Source organism: Borostomias antarcticus, assembly GCF_949987555.1.
Source record: "Borostomias antarcticus genome assembly, chromosome: 4".
Lineage (NCBI taxonomy): Eukaryota > Metazoa > Chordata > Actinopteri > Stomiiformes > Stomiidae > Borostomias > Borostomias antarcticus.
Window position 1 is genome coordinate 25,711,999 of NC_140237.1, and position 17,500 is coordinate 25,729,498.

Consider the following 17,500-nt stretch of genomic DNA (forward strand, 5'->3'; position numbering starts at 1 on the left):
AGCGTGTGCCTGTGTGTGTGTGTGTGTGTGTGTGTGTTTGTGTGTGTGTGTGTGAGAGAGAGAGAATGTCGTGTGTGTGTGGGTGTGTGTGTGTGTGTGCATGTGTATTCAGTGAACTCTGGCTGACATGAAGGAGGTGATGGGAGAGGTGGCGTTGAAATATGACAGTTCTCACTTGGGATGAAGTCTGCCCCCCCCCCCCCGTCTGAGCGCTGAGAAATGGAGAGATCACTCTCTCCCAGACTGACACACATGCACGCACGCACACACACACACACACACACACACACACACACACACACACACACACACAGCTCTGTTAAAGTGTGATTAGGGTAACTGTCAGAAGTGAGAACTACTCTGAAGGTCTACTGAACACACAAAGGGAGAGAAGGAGTGGGAGAGAGGGAGAAGAAGAGAGAGAGAGGGAGAGAAAGAGTGGGAGAGAGGGAGAAGAAGAGAGAGGGGGGGAGAGATGGGGAGGAGGAGAGAGAGAGAAAGAACGTCAGCCTCGGTTAGGCTGTCAGACTGGCAAATCCTGGTGGAAGTTGGCGTCGGTCAAATTGCAGCTTGCGCATAACTGCCTCTGAAAAATAGCATGATTTTGCTGGTGTGGGAGAGAGAGAGAGGGAGGGAGAGGGAGGAGGAGAGGGGGAGAGAGATAAAGGGAGAGAGGGGGCAAGTGGAGAGAAAGTGAGAGAGAGGGAGAGAGAGAGGGAGAGAGAGGGAGAGAAAGGGAGAGACGGCGGGAGAAGGAGAGAGGGGGAGAGGGGGCAAGTGGAGAGAGAGGGAGAGAGAGGGAGAGAGAGAGAGAGAGCGCTCTATAGAGCAGGCAAACTGAGCTGGAGTGATTCACTTTCAACTTGACAGATCCACTCACTTTCCTCACCGGGATGGTTCTTTAGAACGGCCCCCAGTGAGTAAAACAACCCACTGCTCGGCTGTGTGTGTGTGTGTGTGTGTGTGTGTGTGTGTGTGTTCTGCCTGGAGGGCTCGGAGATAATAACGGAGAACAGCGGTCAGTCATGGTGCCGGCCGATCGTTTCTGTCCAGACTGGCCCAGGGGTGCAGTAACTTCACTGTACAAAGCATGGGACTCCGTACAGGCAACACGTTTGTTTTGTTTATTATAGAACTTTTAAGAGGGAAAAACAAGGTAAATATTAAATATCATTAAATTGATCATGCACTGTCATACGTGCAGCCTCCCCCCTTTACGAACACACAGCTGTGGTGCGTGTGTGTGTGTGTGTGTGTGTGTGTGGGTAGGGTTGCGGGGGGCATAAGTGTTATCATGGGCACATGACATGTGACACATTGACCTACCTGACCCAGTGGACAGACAGCAGAGAGGAGGGGTGGTTGCACAGGACTAGAGCAGTCAGTGATTGATTGATTGATTGATTTGTTGATTGATTGGTTTATTGATTGATTGATTGATGCACATGGGTGGACGTGAGAGAGAGAAGTTTAGCCTGGCTGAGAGGGACAGAAGAGCACCCTGACCAATCAGGTTCCACACCTCCCACCCTGACCAATCAGGTCCCACACCTCCTACCCTGACCAATCAGGTTCCACACCTCCCACCCTGACCAATCAGGTCCCACACCTCCTACCCTGACCAATCAAGTCCCACACCTCCTTCCCTGACCAATCAGGTCCCACACCTCCTACCCTGACCAATCAGGCCCTACACTTCCTTCCCTGACCAATCAGGTCTCACACCTGGGAGGACGGGGGTGAAACCAGCACCAGTGGGGTGGGTGGGGGGGGTGAAATATCTGTCCTGACCTGCCTCCCCGCCCACCCACCCCTCTCCAATCCCTCCACATGTACACCCACTCACCCCAGACCTCTCCATACAAGCAAACATTGCAGACATTGATTTCCACTAATGAGTGGTGTTGATGAGGGATCTCCATGGTTACCAAGCATCAGTGCATGATGAAGCGTGGTACCATGTCCCATCTGTAAGATCTGACCTGGGGTCAGGGCCACATGCTAGGCAGAAGTTGATAAAGGAGGAGTATGCTGTGAAAACTGGCTCCAGATGTGGCTACAGCAGGAAGACTCGGAGCATAATGTTACACTAGAACAAGAGCGAGGCAGAGGAACTATAAAGAAGTGTTTTACAAAGAAGGGTTAACATTATGTTTGTAGATATGCTTTAACAGGCAAGTATTCACAAGGGTAACAGTAACGAGATGTACAGAAATGGGTCTCCTAGCACACGACAAGCACCAATGGTAGAACATGACAGGAAGACCATAATCACATCTTGGGAGTTGTGGTGAACTCACAAAAAGATTTAGTCTCTCACACATAGTGAGGAATCAGTACAGGTCTTGTACTACTGTACGCACCAAAATATAGCAAGAGTTTGACACGTGGTGAGATACGCAATGAAAACCCAACAAATACAAAATAGTAATTGAACATAGTTGAACCATAATAACTTAGACGTAATTTCAAACCACCAGGGGCCATTAATTATAGGAATGAGCTGAGATAAAACTTGATAGTTGTGTTGATGGCTTTGCAATACGTTGTTGACACAAATAACAAACAATATGTAAACAAAACAACGACAATGTCATATCTGGTATGTCCTGCAAAGATGTAAGTGATGGGTTCTATTCCAGTTGCGAGAGGCTGGATTCTGCTTTTGGCCTGAGGAGCAGTGATGTTGTATTCCAGTAACGTCATATCTCCTCTAGTCCACGTCCATCCTCCGACGCTGAGGTAACGTTCCTCGGCTTCTGCATCATCTACAGAGAACACTGTACCTGCGTCACCATCACTGTTAGTCAAGTACTCCAGGAAGAAAGAAGTCTGTGACACCACAGTTCTCTTGTGCATCAATACAGCCCAGAACCTGTTTACAAAACTACAGCGTCCTCGTCCATCCAGCACGGTACGGTAACTGTATCACTATCCCGCAGGGATGTACAGTGGAGGCTGCTGGGAAATAGTAGTCCTCTTGGTCCTCAAGGCTTCTTGCCAGAACAGGACCTGCAGCACTGCTGTCCGTAGAACTTATGGTTGCAGACTCCGTGCTGGGGGACCAGGGGACACCAGCTGAAGAAGTCCACACATGACTGCTCATCTGGTGGAGAACCGACAAACAGGGTAACCATGTTAGAACAGAGACAGATACTCTACTAGTGGAACCAGTCTTGGGAACATTACGATCAAACAGTGTTAATTTTGTCAACAAAAAAAATTTCTACAAAAAAATAGTGTTATTATTGACAAAAATTATTCGTCAACAACCTTTATTTTGTTATCGTCATGAGACGATAACTAAATAAAAACAGATTCATGATGACAAAAACTATGACGAAATCTACTGACATTTTCGTCAACAAATAAAAACTAGACAAAAATGTTAGAGAGGGAAGATTTGGGAAGAGATCCAATCAGAATGCTCAGGTTTCCGTGGAAGTCATGGCCCCCGCTGAACATTTTCAAACAGGCAGGGAGAGCGAATAGAAATGTGATTCAGTAGCTTCATCCAGTCTAATAGATGTTTCCTCTAGGGGTATATATGAGCTTAAACATTTTAGAGAAATGGTTAAATAATGCATTACACTTTAACTAAACCCATTCTATGCTAAATCTACTGTCAATTAGTCAACTAAAAATAGACTAAAACAATTCAGATGACTAAAATATGACTAAAACTAAATAGCATTTTAGTCAAAATACTAAAACTAAATCAAAATTTGCTGTCAAAGTTAACAATGCGATCAAACCACTAAGGAAGGTGTCCTTGTCAGTTCTATGCTAGTGCTGTAAGTCCCCATGTATGTGTTGATGCCTTATCAAACTCCAAATATGTTGTCTATATATGTTGTCTATAAAACGGAGCCACTACTGTTAATACGTAGAACTCTCAAACAGGCTATGGGTTTGGTTTGACGCTGGTTCACCTTTGTGTGTGGGGGCCAGGGCGGGGCCTGGGGCCGGGACAGGAGCGGGGCAGAAGTGTGTGTTGCAGGCCCTGGAGGTGACGGGTCTCTGGTGGGGTAGACACCCCCCCGACGGACGGCCCTGACGCAGGCACTGGGTAGAGCGAGTCTGGACCCCCCCACCACACGACACCGAACACTGGGAGGGGGTAGGTGAGAGAGAGAGAGGGGGGGGGGCAGAGAGAGAGGGGGTGGGGGGAGACAGAGAGAGAGAGGTTGAGAGAGGGAGGGAGACAGAGAGAGAGAGGTAGAGAGAGAAGGAGACGGGGGAGGGAGAGAAAGGGAGAGAGAGGGGGATAGAGAGAGAGAGAGAGAGAGAGAGAGAGAGAGGAAAGAGATACAGAGAGAGGGCAGGGGTGGGATTAGGGATGTCAAGAGGGAGATATGTTGAGAGAGACAAGAAGGAGAGAGGGGGGAAATGGCAGAGATGTTGAAGATTAAACAAAGCCTTTATCAAGAGCACTCACACTCAGCATCTCTCCACGCTGCAGCCATTTAGCTACACACATCACAAACGCCTGATCAAGAGCAGTCAGGTGTCAGACTAAGAACCTGCCTTCATACTCTAGACGTACATTATACATAAACATGAACACCACTTCCCTCCAGGCCTGCCAAGCCATTGACAAGCTCAGCACATCTACCCACACTCCACACTACCGCTGAAATACGATTTTAAATGTGTTCAATCAATCAGGTCAACATGTGTGTGTGTGTGGGTGGGGGGGTGGGGGGGGGGGTGGGAGGCTTTTCCAGTTGAAGTTCAATGTTCTGTGTTTGACGTATGGCAGACATGAGGATGGACGCATATGAAGAATAAAACAATTGTATTATATGGTGATTAGGATTAACCATGACTGGGTCTATCACAACAGGGTATATCGTAACATGATCTATCATGACAGGGCATATCATGACAGAGTATACTGTGACAGGGTCTATCATTACAGAGTATATCATGAAAGGGTATATCATGACTGGGTCTATTGTGACAGGGCATATCATGACACGGTCTATATCATGACAGGGTCTATCATGACAGGGTATACACTTGTGTATATTGTGACAGGGTATATCACAATTACGTGTGTATATTGTGACAGGGTATATTATGACAGGGTCTATCATCACTCATCTATATCATGACAGGGTCTGTCATCACTCATCTATATCATGACAGGGTCTGTCATCACTCATCTATATCATGACAGGGTATATCACTGGTGTATATCATGAAAGGGCATATCACTCATGTATATCATGACAGGGTATATCACTTGTGTATATCATGACAGGGTATATCACTCATGTATATCATGACAGGGTATATCACTCATGTATATCATGACAGGGTATATCACTCATGTATATCATGAAAGGGCATATCACTTGTGTATATCATGACAGGGTATATCACTCATGTATATCATGACAGGGTATATCATGACAGGGTATATCATGACAGGGTATATCATGACAGGGTATATTATGACTGTAGAAGTGGTAAACATGCCAGAGAGGTTGTCTGGAACCACTATTGTGTGAAGAATGCCTGCAACTGTCTGCCCTGCCTGCAACTGAAAAGACCAAATACCGGCCACAGATCTGATTCCTCTTTGGTCAAGCGATGGACATTAGCTGGAAGTCTACCTGCTGCCAGGGGGAGGAGTACCATCCCAGGACCACAGCAGGGCCGGTCCTCCCAGGGACAGTGCGCGGCTCTGGGCACGGCCCTCGGGAGCAGGCCTGCTGGAGCTCCATGGGGGGCTTGGCCAGGTTCCTGCACCTCCGCGCGGGGAACTCCACATACCCCACCTGGGGGTCCTGCTCCCCGCAACGCAGCTCACGCCTCTGGACCCCCACGCCACACGACCTGGAGCACTGGAGGAGGGAAGAGAGGTTAGCATCGGCCCTAGACTAGCTACTGAGACCATGAAGAAGAAGAAGCAGCAGCAGAAGAAGAAGAAGAAGAAGAAGAAATCTTTATTAGTCACACAGCCCACTCTTTTACACACGTGAAATGGGCGACACTTGGGAACACACACAAACAGATGCATTTTAAGGCTTGTCGTCCTTCCCCCAAGGGCAGCCGGGAGCAGACAGTGGGCAGCGTGCAGGGGACGCGCCCCGGGGACCAACCAAGCGCTCCTGTCCATCTTCGTCAGGGACGGAAAGCGTTAGCGATCTGTTCTTCGGCATGTTTTTTTCATATTGGGTTCTTTTGGGAGGAAACCCTTGCGAACACTGGGAGAACATGCAAACTCTGCACAGAAAGGCCCGGAGACCTTCTTGCTGTGAGGCGACAGTACTAGGTAATGCGCCGCCGTGCCGCACAAGAGCGCTTTTGGGATTCAGTGTCTTGCTCAAGGACACTTCGGCATAATGTCGGGAGCTTTATTTGCCTGCTAAGCTACAATAGTGCTAAGGTGCAGTGTGTGATATTTGGCGGCTCTGGTGGTGAGGTTGCAGTTTGCAACCAACTGAATACAATTACATGGTGCAACATGGCAGCCTCCATGGAAGGAACTACTCCCTATGTAGATACAAATGGCTCATTCTAAGGTAACGAAAAAAATAATGATTCTTATTTTCATGGAATTACATACTAATTAAAACATACTTATGAATATTATATTCAATTCCGGCCAAGTCCACTGAACCCTACACACTGATCCTTTAAAGAAGGTGTTGATTTAGTCCAAGAAGACGTTGGACAGGAGACTTTGTTGGCAGTACTGAACAGAGTTTTCCTCCACTGTTTTCGTTCCAGCCAGCCAGATTTCCGGGATGTGCTCCGACCGTTCCAGCAGGCGTCTGAGCAGAGGAACCTCGGGAGAACATCGACGGTCACCATGGGAATGAACTGCACAAGGTCAGCCCACGTCTGTCTCCATGGCAACATCGCTGAAGCGCTAAGTGAAGGAAGCTGCTTGTGTGTTTACATATTTGGTGTTCAAACACCGAATCAGCTCATTGATGCGCGTCTGTGTGACAGTGAGAGAGAGAAAGACTTGTGTGTGTGTGTGTGTGTGTGTGTGTGTGTGTGTGTGTGTGTGTGTGTGTGTGTGTGTGTGTGTGTGTGTGTGTGTGTGTGTGTGTGTGTGTGTGTGTGTGTGTGTGTGTGTGTGTGTGTGTGTGTGTGTGTGTGTGTGTGTGTGCGCCTGAGTAATGTCCACAGACTAGCCGAGAGAGAATTGCAGATGGCAGGAATTCCCGAGCCAAAAGTTAAGGCCTTGGCAAAATTCTCTTCGATGTCTGCAATAATTGTCAGTCACTATATATGGAAGACACGCTGCTTCCTGTATCCATAGACTGACACGTACATGTTGTTGACATTCCCAAAGCTTGTGCATCTATTATTATTTGCGCTCAAAAATTCCTTGAGAAATGTGAACACAACGGCAGATATGAGTGTGTGGGGGTCCCCCTCTCCCCCCAGCCGGTGTGAAATGTGAACACAACGGCAGATATGAGTGTGTGGGGGTCCCTCTCTCCCCCCAGCCGGTGTGAAATGTGAACACAATGGTAGATATGAGTGTGTGGGAGTCCCTACCTCCCCCCAGCCAGTGTGAAATGTGAACACAACTAGAGATGTGACTGTGTGTTGGTCCCTACCTCCCCCCAATCGGTGGTGACCCACTGCAGCCTCTCGTTCCTGGGGCAGCGCCGGACCACGCAGGTCTCCTGGGCTTTGGGCCGCTGGCTCTGCCGGCACATGCTGTCCGGCACCACCACCACCTTGGCCCCCGGGTCGGTACTCCGACAGAACACGCTCCGTTTCCGCAGGCCTCGGCCGCACGTCTTAGAACACTGACCGACAGTCACAGGAGACAACACATTAGATCCAATCACAGGAGACAACACATTAGATCCAATCACAGGAGACAACACATTAGATCCAATCACAGGAGACAACACATTAGATCCAATCACAGGAGACAACACATTAGATCCAATCACAGGAGACAACACATTAGATCCAATCACAGGAGACAACACATTAGATCCAATCACAGGAGACAACACATTAGATCCAGTCACAGGAGACAACACATTAGAGCCATGTTGTCGGAGCTTGGGAAGTCAGTATTCTATCTTAGCGGCCCAACCTCCTGGAATGAGCTTCAACAATCACTAAAGATCAGTTCTCTCCCATCCTATGGACAGTTCAAATAACTGATTTCAAGCCCTACTGTTTCTGTCTGTAACTGTTTTCACTGATTTTATCTGAGCTTGCTTACATTTTAGTCTTTCCTATTATGTTTGCTCTTAATTTATTATGTATGCTGATATCCAACTATTTATTCACTGTTATTTGATTTGTATCTTTTTATATTTTGCAGATATTATGATATTTTATTGTGTTTACTGATTTGTAATCTCGGTTAGATTAAAAATGAGCTCTTAAAAATTAAACTGTATTTTCAAAAATTAAATAAAGTATATAGTCATGATTAATGTTTTTTTTATTTTTTTTAATCTCCTCTTGCGTGCTGACATCCATGAAGAAACTGTGCTTGCTGGGTTGTGTCACAATATCTGTTCTTCATGGAAGTTTACAGAGAATGGAGAGAAGATGGAGGGGGTGAACTCATAGGAGGTGACAGGCCCTACCTGTTATCTGCCTGTCTGCCTGCCTGTCTGCCTGCCTGCCTGCCTGCTTGCCTGCCTGCCTACCTACCTACCTGTCTGCCTGCCTGCCTGCCTGCCTGCCTGCCTGCCTGCCTGCCTGTCTGTCTGTCTGCCTGCCTGTTTGTCTGTCTGCCTGCCTGCCTGCCTGCCTGCCTGCCTGTCTGCCTGCCTGTTTGTCTGCCTGCCTGCCTGCCTGCCTGCCTGCCTGCCTGTCTGTCTGTCTGTCTGTCTGTCTGTCTGTCTGCCTGTCTGACTGACTGTGGTTTGCACTGTGTCTATGGCCAAGGATGGTACAGTTCCCTGGCTGTCCAGCAGAGAGCAGCAAAGTGTTTTGGTATTTAAGAAAGCCAAGGAAGTCTGCTTGTAACATAGAATGCTAGTTCAATCATCAACTATAGCCCCATTAGTTTGTGAACTGTACTGTAGGTGTGTGTGTGTGTGTGTGTGTGTGTGTGTGTGTGTGTGTGTGTGTGTGTGTGTGTACATGTGTGTGCTAGCGTGCATGTGTGTGCATGCGTGTGTACATGTGTGTGCATGTGTGTATGTATGTGTGTGTGTGCGTGCCTGTGTACATGTGTGTGCGCGTGCGTGTGTGTGTGCATGTGTGTGCATGTGTGTATGTATGTGTGTGTGTGCGTGTGTACATGTGTGTGCATGTGTGTGTGTGTGCTTGCATGTGTGTGTGTGCATGCATATGTGTGTGTGTGCGGGCGTGTGTACATGCGTGTGTGTGTGTGCGTTCTTCGTGACCGACCTGTGACCAGGCTCCAGAGCTCCAGTCGGGCGGGCAGGCGTGGGTGTTGCAGGGCTGGACCTGGGCGGGCGCCACCACGGGGCAGAGGGAGTGGGCGGCGGCCTCCTCCCGCTGGTAGGTGACCTTCCTCAGGCAGCGCAGCGGGCGCGTCTGCTGACCCCCCCCACAGGACCGGCTGCACAGACCCCAGCCCTCCACCGTCCAGCTAGGGGACAGACAGAGAGAGAGAGAGAGAGAGGGGGGGGGGGGGGAGAGATGGGGAGGGAGAGAGAGAGGGGGGGGGGGGGAGAGATGGGGAGGGAGAGAGAGAGAGAGGGGGGGGGGAGATGGGGAGGGAGAGAGAGTGGGAGAGAGAGAGAGAGAGGGAGGGAGAGAGAGAGAGAGAGAGAGGGATGAAGAGGAGGAATACAAAATCTGTACCCCCACACACATACACTCACTCAACTCATATACACACACACACATACACACATACTTACAGTACACACACAAACGCTTAGACACACACACACACTCACACACATACGGTACGCACACACACACACACACACACAATAATTACTGAGTGATTTTGAAATAGCCTCTGCATGCAACCAACTAAGTGGGCCATAATATGACAGTAATCCCTTTCAGAGGCACACGTAATACCACGTACACACTGATACAAACACAGGACAAAATACATAAACAACCCCCTGCAAAATATATAAACACACACACACACTCTTTCACACACACAGACACACACACACACACACACACACACACACTCACACACAAACACACACTGCACAAAAAAAGCTGCGTTGTGCAGAGTCAGCAGGAAGGCTGTCCAATCAGCAGTGATGGGCAGCAGCTGTGTGTTTGGTGTGCTGGCCTCTGTCATCAGGGTATCAACCACATGACTGAGACACTCATCAGCGCAGTGACCACACACTCAGGAGAGAACCGACACACAGGATTTTTGGGGCCAAACACACACCCACACACACACACACACGCGCACACACACGCGCACACGCACACACGCATACATCCCTCTAGGGCTGTCGTAAAAATCATCATCTCAACATACACGCGTGTGCATATACATACATACATACATACATACATACATACATACATACATACATACATACATACATACATACATACATACATACATACATACATACATACATACATACATACATACATACACACACACACACACACAGGCACAAGCTCACCACACATGCACACACACACACACACACACATTTATAAATAAACACTGCTCTACTCAGCATCACTTTCCACCTCTACCCTCTAAGTGTACATGAGGATGTAAACGTCTAAACCATACTAGGTATGCTAGAGTTTAAGTTCTCCTCTCCTCTACCCTGTCCTCCTCTCCTCTCCTCTACCCTGTCCTCCTCTCCTCTCTTCTCCTCTTCTCTCGTCTCTTTTCTTCTCCTCTTCTCTTCTCCTCTCCTCTACCCTGGCCTCCTCTTCCCTTCTCTTCTCCTCTGCTCTACCCTTGTCTGGCCAGTCCTGGTGCGCTCGTATGGAGGGGAGAAACCTCTCTCTGTGCTCCGCAGCTAGAGTATGGCAGCACTGTCTGGTATCTCCTCCCTGTCCTCTACCCTAACCCTCCTCCTCCCCCCTCTCCTCTACCCTAACCCCCTCCCCTCCCCCCTCTCCTCTGCCCTCCCCCCTCCCCCCCTGTCCTGTCCATACTGAAGCCAGGCCAACCGAACCCGTACCCTGGTATCACTGACTCACTTCCTCCCTGATCAAAAGCAGCCCGGGTCAGAAATATCCTCCCGGGCCGGCGTTCGGACCGCAGGCAGATTACTGTAAATGACCGGTCTGACGACCGCACGCCCCCGAGGAGCGGACACACGACCCAGTCCGGCCCGATCCCGGGAGGCCGCTACCCGCCCAGCCCTTCCGCCCCCCTCCCCCCCCCCCCCGCCCCCACCAACCTGGGACAGCAAAAACAAACACTTTCATTCCCCGTCGGACCAGCTGACAAACGAGGGAGAACGCTAAACTGCAATTTGGTGGGGGAGAGACATGAGCCATCGAGCTAAAACACCGGTTTGGATTACTGTGTCATATTTCTCCTCTGCCGTCTTATAAATAACAATATGCCACTGAGGGGAGGGTTAGCTACTACTGTGCTTGACTGAAAACCAGCGCTGGGCTTCGCTGTAATTAGTACCCCTGGAATCTTTCAATAACTCGTATATTTCTAGACATGCAATTAGACAGGCAAGCTGTGGGGGGATATTGAGAAACTGTAGATATCTTTGCATCCCTTGTGATGGATCCATGTTTCTTTATGGAGTATGAAACGTGATCAAAAGTTTGGAAAAACAAATGGGCTGACCGTTCTACGATCAAATGTGACATTCTACACAACTTTCTCTCTGTCCATCTCTCCCTCTCTCTCTCTGTCTATCTCTCATTCTCTCTGTCTATCTCTCCCTCTCTCTCTGTCTATCTCTCGTTCTCTCTGTCTATCTCTCCCTCTCTCTCTGTCTATCTCTCGTTCTCTCTGTCTATCTCTCCCTCTCTCTCTGTCTATCTCTCGTTCTCTCTGTCTATCTCTCCCTCTCTCTCTGTCTATCTCTCTCTCTCTCTCTGTCTATCTCTCTCTCTCTCTCTCTCTCTCTGTCTATCTCTCTTTCTCTCTGGTTTTGTGTGTACAGTCCCAGGTAAGTGACTCCCCAGATGCCTAGAGCTCAGTCAAATCAAATACTACAAAGACTAAAGTAGGATTGACAGTGAGAGAGACAGAGAGAGAGAGAGACAGAGAGAGAGACAGAGAGAGAGAGAGAGAGAGAGAGAGACAGAGAGACAGAGAGAGAGAAATAGAGAGACAGAGAGAGAGAGAGAGAGAGAGAGAGAGAGAGAGAAAGAAAGAAAGAGACAGAGAGGGGGGGGGGGGGTAGAGGGAGATACAGACAAACGGAAGCAAATTGCAAACCTCTTTAAGGTGTATATATATATATATATATATATATATATAATAGTAACTCTGTTGAGATTCTGGACTTGCAGACTGATCAGGCTTCAGGTGTGTTTGATCTCACCTGGCTTGGGTGGGAGGGTTGAGTCTGGTTCTGGGACTGGACCTAGGACTGGACTCTGGGATTGGACTCTGGGACTGTACCTAAGCCTGGGCTCTGGGACTGGACAATGGGCCTGGACTCTGGTACTGGATCTAGGACTGGACTCTGGGACTGGACCTAGGACTGGACTCTGGGACTGGGGCTGGGACTGGACTCTGGGACTGGGGCTAGGACTGGACTCTAGGACTGGGTCTGGGCCTGGGACTAGGACTAGGACTGGGACTGGGACTGGGACTAGGACTGGGACTGGGACTGGGACTGGGACTGGGACTGGGACTGGGACTGGGACTGGGACTGGGACTGGGACTGGGAGTGAGGGGGGATTCCTGGCTGGCTAGACTGATCTGTCCCCCTGAGGATCCAGACTTGATCATAAAACATGGAGAGGCCTGTCCTGTCAGCGCTGCAGATATTTGCTGGAAAGATAAGCCTGAGCCTTTTCACATCAACCCCCCCGCAACCCCGGGTCTGGGTTCTGAAAGCCTGCCCATTCTACGAGCCTCTGTTCATTCTCCTCCACTTCCTTTCCTCCTGAACATCCATAGATCCACACGGTTCCGTTGTGGAACCAAGCCTGACTATTTTCCGATGTTCCGGGTTCTTTCATAGAACCAATGTTTATGATGTCACCGACCTGGACCATTTCCTCTACGGCACTCAGGAGGCTCGTTACCCATCTGGATGTTTAAACATTTTACCCAGATCGACGTGGTAGAACCGAGTCAGCACTCTCAGACATACAGGGGAACAGTGTCACTATGAGAGGAACAGTGTCACTATGAGAGGAACAGTGTCACTATGAGAGGAACAGTGTTACTATGAGAGGAACAGTGTCACTATGAGAGGAACAGTGTCACTATGAGAGGAACAGTGTCACTACGAGAAGAACCATGTCACTATGAGAGGAACAGTGTTACTATGAGAGGAACAGTGTCACTATGAGAGGAACAGTGTCACTATGAGAGGAACAGTGTCACTATCAGAGGAACAGTGTTACTATGAGAGGAACCGTGTGAGGAACAGTGTCACTATGAGAGGAACCATGTTCCTATGAGAGAAACAGTGTTACTATGAGAGGAACCATGTTCCTATGAGAGGAACAGTGTTCCTATGAGAGGAACAATGTTCCTATGAGAGGAACAGTGTTCCTATGAGAGGAACAGTGTTCCTATGAGAGGAACCGTGTTACCATGAGAGGAACCATGTTCCTATGAGAGGAACCGTGTCACTATGAGAGGAACCGTGTTACTATGAGAGGAACAGTGTTCCTATGAGAGGAACCATGTTACTATGAGAGGAACAGTATCACTATGAGAGGAACCGTGTGAGGAACAGTGTTCCTATGAGAGGAACCGTGTCGGTGTGTCTGGGATGGAGCTGATAGGATCTAGACGGGGACCCAGCTGCACGCTGAGGTTGAGAGCAGGGTAACCCCAGACAGAGTGGGTCCAGGATGTGTTGAGTGTTGAAGTGCAGCGGTTCTCGGCTTTCAAGATGTCTGAGAGATAATCAGGGAGAGTGACACGTAGTGACCGGTTCACGAGGGAACAGCCTGTATATGACACAGCGCCGACCCCTGCCCCCTCCTGGAAAACAATGGAACTGACAGTTACACGAAAACACACAGCCCCGGCACTACGAATTTAGTTTCAACTCTGTTATTGGACAATAGATCAAGATAAGGAGGGGGAGGAGGTCCAAACTTCAAGGGAACTGTCGAGTATTTCCTCCTCAGCCAACATCAGTCACTCGTACTGAGCTCTACGAGACACGGGTGTTCAGACGGCAGACAGACAACCACACACAGAGAGACAGAGGAGAGACAGGGGGAGAGAGAGAGAGAGAGAGGAGAGAGAGAGGAGAGAGAGAGAGAGAGGAGAGAGAGAGGAGAGAGAGAGAGAGAGAGAGAAAGAGGAGAGACAGGGGGAGAGAGAGAGAGAGAGAGAGAGGAGAGAGAGAGAGAGAGAGAGACAGGGGGAGAGAGAGAGAGAGAGAGAGAGGAGAGAGAGACAGGGGGAGAGAGAGAGAGAGAGGAGAGAGAGAGAGACGGGGGGAGAGAGAGAGGAGAGAGACAGGGGAGAGAGAGAGAGAGGAGAGAGAGAGATGGGGGGAGAGAGAGAGAGAGATGGGGAGAGAGACGGGGGAGAGAGAGAGAGACAGAGGAGAGAGAGAGAGAGGAGAGAGACGGGGGGGAGAGAGAGAGGAGAGAGATGGGAGAGAGAGAGAGAGAGAGAGAGAGAGGAGAGAAAGAAACAGAGCTGCACTTGCTCCCCAAAAGTATAAACATAGAGAAACATATTAAGTGAATCCGTAACAAAAGGTTTTCTTAACCTATTAGATGAGGAGAAACTGCTTCTCCCACCAGGGGGGGACTCAAAGAGAAGGACGTTAGCAGCAGTCTAGGTGCTGCCGGCCATAGACTGAGGGAAAGTGAGTGACATAATTAGTTTTCTCCTGTACTTTGTATTTATTTACTGTCTCTTGCTGTTGCTACTATATAGGCAACTGTTCATTTCTTTCCTACTGTAGCAGCCTATGTTTCTTTGCCCTTTCTAAATAATGTCGTTAGCCAATTGAATTGAATTGAAATTGAAAGAAAAAGACAGAGAGAGAGAGAGAGAGAGAGAGAGAGAGAGAGAGAGAGGAGAGAGAGAGAGAGAGAGAGAGGGAGAGAGAGAGGGAGAGAGAGAGAGAGAGAGAGAAAGCCTATCAGAACAAAAAGGGGCCCAAAACCTGTTAGGAGAAACTAGAGCTGTTTAATATGCAACAGCTTGCCTCAGCCATAGGAACAGTCAGTCACCCCTTGTCATTGTTGTTCATGTTTTGCTGTTGTTGTTGTTGTTGTTGTTGTTGTCTGACCGTGCTTGTTTGTTTTGTTCTCTCCCACATATTGTTGTTATTGCATATGCTGCATATGCTGCTGTAGCATATGATGCTTTTATTGTTTGTGTAGTATGTTTGTATAGTAGGCTAGGTGTAGTGTTGTTGTGTTGTTTGTGTAGTATGTTTGTATAGTAGCCTAGGTGTAGTGTTGTTGTGTAGTATGTTTGTATAGTACGTAGGAGTAGTTTTGTGTTGTTGTTGTTTGTGTAGTATGTTTGTATAGTACGTAGGAGTAGTGTTGTGGACATCTCTGTTTGTTGTTTGATTGGATGGTTGATCCTGCTTTGGTCATATTTATGTAATGTATTTCCTGCCAAAAAGCTTGTTGAATTTAATTGAATTTAATTGAGAAAGAGAGAAGGGGAGAGAGAGACAGAGAGAAAGAAAGAGACAGAGTGAGAGAGAGGGAGCGACAGACAAAAAGAAAGGAAGACAGAGAGAAAAAGAGAGGGAGAGAGACAGAAAGAAAGAGAGAAAGAAAGAGAGACAGGGAGAGGGGGGAGACAGAGAGAGAAAGAAGACAGAGACAGAGAGAGATAAGACAGACAGACAGAGAGAGAGACGTTTGTCATTTCTGTGTCGGTGTGTGTGTGTGTGTGTGTGTGTGTGTGTGGGACTCGGGGAACCCCCAGCGCCTGGTTCCTGGTCCCTTTGAACGACCAGCCTCGTAAATCACCCTGGGTCCCTGGGGATCGCTGGGGCTGGCTCGGTCTGTCTGGACCCCATCTAACATCCTCCACTCTGGGGCTGGCTCGGTCTGTCTGGACCCCATCTAACATCCTCCACTCTGGGGTTGACTCAGTCAGTCTGGACCCCATCTAACATCCTCCACTCTGGGGCTGGCTCGGTCTGTCTGGACCCCATCTAACATCCTCCACTCTGGGGCTGACTCAGTCTGGACCCCATCTAACATCCTCCACTCTGGGGCTGGCCTCAGTCTGTCTGGACCCCATCTAACATCCTCCACTCTGGGGCTGACTCAGTCTGGACCCCATCTAACATCCTCCACTCTGGGGCTGACTCAGTCTGTCTGGACCCCATCTAATATCCTCCACTCTGGGGCTGGCTCGGTCTGTCTGGACCCCATCTAACATCCTCCACTCTGGGGCTGGCCTCAGTCTGGACCCCATCTAACATCCTCCACTCTGGGGCTGGCCTCAGTCTGGACCCCATCTAACATCCTCCACTCTGGGGCTGACTCAGTCTGTCTGGACCCCATCTAATATCCTCCACTCTGGGGCTGACTCAGTCTGTCTGGACCCCATCTAATATCCTCCACTCTGGGGCTGGCTCGGTCTGTCTGGACCCCATCTAACATCCTCCACTCTGGGCCTGGCCTCAGTCTGGACCCCATCTAACATCCTCCACTCTGGGGCCGGCCTCGGTCTGTCTGGACCCCATCTAACATCCTCCACTCTGGGGCTGACTCAGTCTTTCTGGACCCCATCTAATATCCTCCACTCTGGGGCCGGCCTCAGTCTGGACCCCATCTAACATCCTCCACTCTGGGGCCGGCCTCAGTCTGGACCCCATCTAACATCCTCCACTCTGGGGCTGACTCAGTCTGGACCCCATCTAATATCCTCCACTCTGGGGCTGACTCAGTCTGTCTGGACCCCATCTAACATCCTCCACTCTGGGGCTGACTCAGTCTGGACCCCATCTAACATCCTCCACTCTGGGGCTGACTCAGTCTGTCTGGACCCCATCTAACATCCTCCACTCTGGGGCTGACTCAGTCTGTCTGGACCCCATCTAACATCCTCCACTCTGGGGCTGACTCAGTCTGGACCCCATCTAACATCCTCCACTCTGGGGCTGGCCTCAGTCTGGACCCCATCTAACATCCTCCACTCTGGGGCCGTCCTCAGTCTGTCTGGACCCCATCTAATATCCTCCATTCTGGGGCCGGCCTCAGTCTGTCTGGACCCCATCTAATATCCTCCACTCTGGGGCTGACCTCAGTCTGTCTGGACCCCATCTAACATCCTCCACTCTGGGGCCGTCCTCAGTCTGTCTGGACCCCATCTAATATCCTCCATTCTGGGGCTGGCTCGGTCTGTCTGGACCCCATCTAACATCCTCCACTCTGGGGCCGTCCTCAGTCTGTCTGGACCCCATCTAATATCCTCCACTCTGGG

The 17,500-nt window shown here is 49.5% G+C and overlaps 1 protein-coding gene across 1 annotated transcript in view; it reads right to left on the reverse strand.

Annotated features, from left to right (window-relative positions):
- Positions 1 to 2,987: 2,987 nt before the first annotated feature.
- adamts18 (ADAM metallopeptidase with thrombospondin type 1 motif, 18) overlaps positions 2,988 to 17,500 on the reverse strand; it is a gene marked incomplete at both ends in the record, with an annotated part of 58,623 nt that continues 44,110 nt past the window's right edge. The window contains 5 exons of the mRNA XM_084437204.1: positions 2,988 to 3,106; positions 3,933 to 4,110; positions 5,622 to 5,852; positions 7,587 to 7,781; positions 9,358 to 9,562. Coding sequence (XP_084293330.1) covers positions 2,988 to 3,106; positions 3,933 to 4,110; positions 5,622 to 5,852; positions 7,587 to 7,781; positions 9,358 to 9,562 — 928 coding nt within the window. The remainder of the gene's footprint in view (positions 3,107 to 3,932; positions 4,111 to 5,621; positions 5,853 to 7,586; positions 7,782 to 9,357; positions 9,563 to 17,500) is intronic.